This window comes from Nanorana parkeri, unplaced genomic scaffold, assembly GCF_000935625.1.
Source record: "Nanorana parkeri isolate BGI_ZX_2015 unplaced genomic scaffold, ASM93562v1 scaffold1291, whole genome shotgun sequence".
Classification (NCBI taxonomy): domain Eukaryota; kingdom Metazoa; phylum Chordata; class Amphibia; order Anura; family Dicroglossidae; genus Nanorana; species Nanorana parkeri.
The window spans coordinates 4,258-12,413 of record NW_017307559.1 but is presented as its reverse complement, the minus strand read 5'-3'; the positions used below and the strand labels follow the sequence as shown (position 1 = coordinate 12,413).

The 8,156-nt window shown below is 51.8% G+C and overlaps 1 protein-coding gene across 1 annotated transcript in view; it reads right to left on the bottom strand.

The window, feature by feature from the left end:
* Nucleotides 1–4,068: 4,068 nt before the first annotated feature.
* The window catches only part of ALAS2 (5'-aminolevulinate synthase 2), a gene marked incomplete at its 5' end in the record, with an annotated part of 8,270 nt that continues 4,182 nt past the window's right edge, over nt 4,069–8,156 (bottom strand). Inside the window, 3 exons of the mRNA XM_018569129.1 lie at nt 4,069–4,266; nt 5,313–5,475; nt 6,813–7,081. Coding sequence (XP_018424631.1) covers nt 4,103–4,266; nt 5,313–5,475; nt 6,813–7,081 — 596 coding nt within the window. The remainder of the gene's footprint in view (nt 4,267–5,312; nt 5,476–6,812; nt 7,082–8,156) is intronic.

Sequence of the window (8,156 nt, the reverse complement as noted above, 5' to 3'; positions counted from 1 at the left end):
GTATAGGTGCGGTTTTACTTCATTATGGCACAAAATGGTGCCGTTTGCCCCTGTGTGCTATGGGCCTAATCAGGGGTTGGCCTTCTTGTTTATGAGTTCCCTTCCTGAGGATAGACTTTAACTGGGACCTGGTGTGACTCCAGATTAGGAACTTTATCCTACTTCAAACATTGTTCCTGCTCCTGGATCTAGAATGATGTCTTATGTAGACCTCACATAGTGGCAGGTGGGACATTTGTCAAGCAGAACTTAGTGCCTGTTGCAACCACTTGTGCGCACGTCCTGAGGGGCGTCCGTCCAACCCACAGGCCCGGTGCAACTTTTTCCTTCGGGTCGACAAGAAGAATGGATGACTAAGACAGCACTTACTATCCTTTTTATTATAGTACAACATGGTGCTGTTTGCCCAGTGTGCTATGGGCCCAATCAGGGGTTGGCCTTCGTGTTTATGGCAGAGGTCCCTTCCTGAGAATAGACTTTACCTGGAACCTGTGACCTGGTGTGACTCCAGATTTGGAACGTCAAGCTTTGTTTCTGCTTCTGAATCTAGAGCAGGGGTAGCAAACCTCCGGCCCTCCAGCTGCGGTGGAACTACGAATCCCATGAGGCATTGCAAGATTCTCACAGCCACAGACATGACTCCCGACGAGAGATGCATCATGGGATTTGTAGTTTCACCCACAGCTGGAGGGGCCGGAGGTTTGCTACCCCTGATCTAGAATGGTTATCTAATGTAGGTCTCGAACAGTGACAGTTGGGACGTCCGTCAAACAGAACTTGGTGTCTGTTGCAACCACTTGGGGTATTCCCAATCCAGTTTCAAGGACCTGAAGCGAGCACTAGAGGGAGCTGAGTCATTTTAGCCAGCACGGTGGATGGGTCTGCTTTTCATTGGCTCCTGAACTATTTTGGAGAATGCAACATACAGGGATGGCCAGACTGCGGCCCTCCAGCTGTGGGGTGAAACTACAAATCCCATGAAGCGTATCTCTCCGGGAGTCGTGGCTGTGAGAGTCTTGCAAAGCCTCATGGGATTCGTAGTTCCACCCACAGCTGGAGGGCCGGAGTTTGGCCATCCCTGTACTAAGTGCTTGACGCATGTCTCAGAAGGCATGTTGTCTGGATGGGAATGAAGGAGAATCGGGTGCGGGGTCTTTGGAAAGAGGAAAGTCTCTGCGGATGCAGCAAGTTTGACCAGCGTTGAAGGTTTATTGCACATAAAAGACCAGAGTGCGGGAAATGCTCTTCATGAGGATTCCTCAATGATGGTTTTATAGGAATCGTCTGCTTGGAGGAATTCAATGGCTGCCTTTCCTGAGCTCCTACTCAAAATAGCAATTGCCTGGCTGTCACTCAGCTCAACGCATCTCAATTAATTGGCAGAATGATTATTTGATGAACCGGTGACCTGGGTACTCGCTCAGGCTACTGACCTAAGAAGGTGCTGAAGCCAATGGAGCATCATGACAGCCAGACGGCTAGTATTGTGAGGAGGAGAGGTCGGCAATGTTACTCTCACAGTTTTTATGTGAAGCACTTTCCGTACCCCGTGTCCGCTGTAGTGCCCCCGCTGTACAGACTGCCGATTTTGAATGATAGAAATCACAATTTGTGTACTTTGCAAATAATAAACCTAATAAAGTCGTAACTCCTCTCTGGGTGCTCGGTGTACTCTGCAAGGACTCGTAACAAACTTTGGTGCAGCTTGTGTATGGTTCCTTGAAGGGGAGGGGGGGAGTGTATGGTTCCTTAGGTTTTCTTAGAGCTGACCAAGCTCGCTGCCGGGATGGACTACAATCTCAATGCAAATTAGTAAGCGAAAAGTGAGATTGTAGTCCATCCCGTGGGCGGAGCGGTGACTACTTTACAACACACACAGGGACCATGAGTAACAGACGTAGCCCCCCCCTCCGGAAGGAAGGACGGACGGTCTCCAAAAATCAGCACACCCCAAATGTTTGCACATCTTTTTTATTGTCAGTTTATTTGGAGGTGAACGTCTCATGCACACCCTCACCCTGCACGCGGCTGAACAATGGTTATATTTCGGGGGCTTTAGAGTGCGTTGTACTTAGCAGGGTTAGTGGTGGATGCTCGTCGGTCATATGTTATATTAGACATACGTGTGAATGCAGTAAAGTGAACCTGTCCTTCGCCCCACACTGGACCAATACAGCTTGCAGAGGAACATTAAAGGAGAACTATGGGGTGAGGGCTTTCCCCCCATAGTTCTCCTCAGGGTAACGGGAAGACACAAACTAGCCTCCTCCCGTCACCCTAAGCTCAGTATATAGGGAGCTACAGCTCGCGGTATACTGAGACGCCGCAGCCGGGACGGATCCCGACATTACTGGCGAGATCCGCCCAGCTGCGTGAGTGTGACAGCTGGCTCCTCCTATCTAGAGGCTGTACCCGCCCCCTCCCCCGTCCGTTCCGCCAGTCAGCGCTGGAGGATCAGACAGGGGAGGGGGGAATCCCTGCAGGGAGCTGTGAGCGACAGTCACCACTCTCTGCAGGGACAGGATCGAGAGGTGAGCGAGCGCCGGTATGCGTTCTCTCCCTTCCCGATCTACTGAGACGACCTGTGACAGTCTCATTGTCACAGGTCGGCTCCAACTATGAGGGTGAGGAAATCACACCCCTCAGGCTGGGTTCACACCTAGGCGTATTGAATATGCGCGTTTGTCGCGCTGTAGAAAAACCGTGCGACAAACGCGCGTTTTTTCCCGAGGGCTACTTTGCTGTATCCCAATGGAAACGCCCGACCAAAACGCCCCAAAGAAGCACATGTACTGCTTTGGGCGTAGAGCGGTTTCCCACGCGTTCGTACTCGCGGAAAAACGCCCAGGTGGGAACCGGGCCTCATAGTTCTCCTTTAAGCGGCGTGTTCTTTCTTTCCGTGTTCTCTTGCTGCACTGATCCATTGTTTCCTGGTAAGGGGAGCACATGGCATTCCCTTTACCACCTTGCAATCCAGTGGCCGGTACCGGAGAAGCCAATTGTTGGGCCTCCAGTCTGTTGCATGAAGGAAGGGGTAACCCTGGGAAGCCGAATCCTACACATGATAGGAACATGCTGCTTTAAAGTGTATCTAAACCCCCCCAAAAATGTCATATATTGCAGCTTACCAGTCAGGGGGTGTGGTGGCTTTTGTCCTTGAATAGTCCCCTGGTGATCCTGTCAGTTTTAAACTTCCTGTCCTAGGGTGACAACACTCACTCGCTGGACTGCATCTATGGAGGGCAGCGTTGTCACCCTAGATATGCCACCAAAAAGGAGCAAATAAAAGAAGTTCATGGTTAGGGTTCACGTACACTTTTCAAGTCCCTACTGAACCTTATACTTGGTCCAATGTGAGCCGAGGCCAGATTCACTTACACGCACATTCTGTTTTCACCGTGCAAAGCTTTCGTGGCAACAGGCAGAATATAATTGTTAGGGGGCGCAGCACAGAGCTATACAAGCATTAAGAATTGCACTTAGAATGTGTGTCCTTGTAAGTCGCAAAATAGGATGAAAGGGGCGGGGCTTCAGAAGCTGTACTTTAAATAAGGTACGCCGCCGGGTCCCCTCCTCTCTCTCCTGATACTGTCTGACGTTCGGCCCATGACCAAGCGCCCGACTTTTCAGAGGGGGTCACACCGAAATGTCTGTCATTTTGGTGTCACCAAAGTGCGGGCCGCCACTGTGTGAAACTACAAATCCCATGATGCATCTCTCTCCGGGGGGGTCATGTCTGTAGCTGTGAGAATCTTGCAATGCCTCATGGGATTTGTAGTCCCACCCACAGCTGGAGGGCCGGAGGTTTGGCCACCCCTGCTTTAAACGTTGCTCAGGAGATCCTCGGCGGTCATAGAGGACAAGAATGGTGATAAACGCTTCTGAAAGCTGCACGTCAGGCCTCGTGCAAAGCCTGCGTGTGTTGGCCCGCAGCAGCCAATCAGATTCTAGCGTTCCTTTATTGCAGATTAGGAAATGGCGGCTAGAATCCAGCGGGTCTGGTGTGGGCCAGGGGCTTCACGAGGCCTGCTGCGCGGTATCGGGAAGATTATTGGTGGACAGGACGGGCGGCCTGGGTGTGCCGAGCCTCGTCGCGGGGCGGCTAGGCGTACATGGTGATGTATCGCGGCTCCATGTTTCCGAAGTAGGTGCGCTCCCACTCGCTCATCAGGTCGAAGTGCAGGGGGCGGTGGCAGAAGTTGCACTCGGCGGCTGATGGGGATTTCAGGGGAATCCCGACTTCCTTCCACGTGCGTACCAGGCTCTCTGTAACATGGAAATACGAGGGTCAAAGGTCGTCAGTCAGGATAAAGCTCGCAGAGCATCGCATTATGAGTGCCGCGCGGTTCTCTCATGTCAGAAGTACCTGCACCCCAAAAGTGGTGCTTTATACAAAGTTTACTATAGTAACACACACTATATTACCAGACGTAGCGGGACGCCTTTACACGCACATGAACTCTAATGGCCCCTCAGTCTTAGTCCGTAGGGTTCAATATTGGGTTGGCTCCGCCCTCTAATGGCATCCCAGTCTTAGTCCGTAGGGTGTAGTATTGGGTTGGCCCCGCCCTTTAATGGCATCCCAGTCTTAGTCCGTAGGGTTCAGTATTGGGTTGGCTCCGCCCCTTTGCCGCTATAACAGCTCCGCCTCTTCTGGGAAGGTTTTTCAGCATGCGCTGACCCCGCTCTGTCATGTGACGTGGCCGACCACTTCCTGGCTGAGTTGCTGTTGTTCCCAGTTGCTTCCACTTTGTTATAATCCCAGTAACAGGCGACCGCGGCGGAATATTTAGTAGCCGGGAAATGTCACGGAACACCCGAATCCAATGATTTGGAGGGGGAGGGGCCCAATACTTTTGGTAATATAGTGTAGCTGTTGAGGTTGAATAGAAACACAGGTCCATTGAGTTCATGTGGTACATCAGTGGAGGAAGTTTCTGAGGCCCATTTAGGTCTGCGAAGGTTCTCATTCGTCCAGGTCACATGGTATATCGGTAAAAAAATAAGTCAAGGCGACTGGACTCGCTGTATTTTTCTTGAAGACGTTTCGCTGGTCATCCGACCAGCTTTCTCAATTCAGAGTCATTCTGAAGTACAAGTCATTCTGAATGGAGAAAGCCGGTCGGATGACCAGCGAAACGTCTTCAAGAAAAATACAGCGAGTCCAGTTGCCCCGACTTAGTTTTTTTTTTACAGATACCGGCCCGTTCGGACCCATCCTTTGACATTGATACTCTTTATTTATAATGTGACAACGACACTCTCACGATAAATATTACATACGCTATAGACTTTTATAGACCGTCCCTTACCTACGAAGTAGCTCATCATGGCAGGAGCGTGGTGGGGGGAGGGAGCCAGCCTCAGCAGTTCCTCTCCGCGGGGAACGGTTGGGTAGTTGATGGCTTGGACGTAGATGTTGTGGTCGGTCAGAAGCATGTCGCAGATTCGGGTGTTCACGGCGGCGTTACCGACCTGCCATGGAGGACAGAGCGAGTTCTTTCAGAGGAGGAGAAAGGCTGTTCCATGTTTCATGGTGCTTGGGGAACATTTAAAGGAGAACTATGAGGGGGGGGGAGGGGGAGGGGCTTGTCACTCACCTCATAGTTCTAGCCGACCTGTAACAATGAGACTGTCACAGGTCGGCTCAGTAGATCGGGAGGTGAGGGAACACATACCGGCGTTCGCTCACCTCTCGATCCTGTCACGGCTCTCTGCCATGACAGGGGAGGGGCTGGATTCCCCCCTCCCCGCTCCGATCCTCCAGCGCTGACTGGCGGAGGGAGGGGGCGGGTACAGCTGGCTCTGCCTCTAGATAGGCGGAGCCAGCTGTCACTCACGCAGCTGGGTGGATGCAGACAGTAATGTCGGGATCCGTCCCGGCTGCGGCGTCTCAGTATACCGCGAGCTGTAGCTCCCTATACACTGAGCCTAGGGTGGCGGGAGGAGGACGCTAGTTTGTGTCCTCCCGTCACCCTAAGGAGAACTATGGGGAGAAACAATGACCTCATAGTTCTCCTTTTAAGAGGAACAAAAAAAAGGTTTTGTTTTCCCAAATGTCACTTTGCTGCAAAGAAATTTCGTACAGACTACGGCTAAAGAATTTTGGAATCGGAAATTCGGATTCGTTTGCATTGGTTATATCTTGTCATTCGGAATTCGGATACATCCGAATTTCCGAATTTTCAGAACCAAACGAATCGCACATGTCCAATGCCCATGCACTTCAGCTCTATCATTGCACAAAATCAAGTTGATAATTTCTGCATACATTGACATCTAACGTACCGTATTTTTCGCTCCATAAGGCGCACTTTTTTCCCCCCAAAAAGGCGAGGGGAAATGTGCCTGCGTCTTATAGCGCGAATCCCTATCGCCCGACGCCCAGAACATGCAGTTTCGAGGCGCCGGGCGAGTAGTTTTCTTGTACATTCAGTCCTGCTCTTGACAAGCAGAGCTAAATGTACAGTGGGAGCCGCTGCTCGTTGTTCACCCCCCCGGCGTGGTTTTCGGGGTCTCCCGCTCCTCCTGGGGACCCGTGACCACGGCATAGGAGCTCACCATAGAGTTCCTAGAGCAGACGAGGAACGTCGGTTCTTCGTCTGCTCTGTGTGATCACTGAGACCGTGGCGCTGTAATCTCAGTGTAATCACAGCGCCCCCTGTCTCAGCTGTCAGTAACTGCAGCTTCTGTCACAGAGCCCCTCCCTGCGTCCTATGGTCCGGTGCGCCTTATAGAGCGCAAAATGCGGTATATAGGTCGTCCTTGACTGAGGTGCACTAAAAGCATTCTAAGCGGTGATGTCAGCTCACCCGTATGGGGATGATGTGGCTGGGGCAGTTGATGACCGGCAGTCCCGCATCCATCAGGAGTTGGCGCATGTGCTTGACGTTGCGCTGGTGGGCGCGTCGGAGAGCTTGCCCCTCTTCGCTCTTTAAGACGCGCACAGATTCCAAAGCTCCGGCCAGCACCATGGGAGGAAGGGAGGTAGTGAAAATGAATCCGGCGGCGTAAGAACGCACCGTGTCTATGAGAGCGGCGGTGCTCGCTACGTAGCCGCCAACACAGCCAAATGCCTTTCCTGGAAGAGCAAAGGAGGGAGAGGAAATAAACAAAACACGTCATGTTTGGCCATATTAGTATTCCAGCATTTCATTATTTTGCCCTCAATTAAAATTTAAGGGGGTTACTCTCCTTGTCAGCAGCAACTAAACTTGACCCTTTCCCCCTTTCTACCCTGTCTAACGAGCAAGCAAAACAAATGCCAAACGCACTCATCAATTCGCCACCAGCTTTACAGCGCGGTGCACACGGAAGGGCTTTATAAGAGTTAGGACCGCACTATACGGAGGTGCCTTCGCGTGGCGGTGCGGCTTTCACATGTTCTGCAGAAGACGTGTATCCAAACCTCTGTTTTTAACCTTAGCGGTGAGACAAGTTTTTTGCATGCCGGCTGGTGAGTGTGCCGGGAAAACTTTTTGCTGTTGTACAGTATAAAGCCCTTCCATGTGCACAGCACTGTAAAGCTGGTGACGAATTGATGAGTGCGTTTGCCATTTGTTTTGCTTGACTGATTTGATGCAGTGACGCATGAGGGGGTCTCAGCTGCCGTTGTGATGTACGGGGGTCCCTGTGCCTTTAAGGAGGTCGGGCTTCCTCCTGACAAACCTGCACCCAATTTTATCTTTTGCCCCCATGTGCTCCAAGATGGAGGCTCTGATAGGTCAGAGTTAGGACCGCACTATACGGAGGGGCCTTGGCGTGGCGGTGCGGCTTTCACATGTTCTGCAGAAGACGTGTATCTAAAACCTCTGTTTTTAACCTTAGCGGTGAGACAAGTTTTTTTTGCGTGCCGGCTGGTGAGTGTGCGGGGAAAACTATTTGCTATTGTACTGCCTTACAAGCACACCCAACACAAAGCATGCGTCCCTTCCTCAAGGCGACATAATGATGTCGCTTTGTCGCCCTGAGGAAGGGACCTTGTGATGCTCTGAAATGTCGTTTTTTTTAATGACTATTGTATCTTTAGGCCCCATTCACACAGGAACCGGCCGGCACGTGCAGCTCCGTGCGGGGCCGTACCAAGTAGCTGCCGGGGAGGACAGGTGCTGCGTGTGATTAGAACGCAGCCCCCGTCCTCCTCTATGGGGCTACGC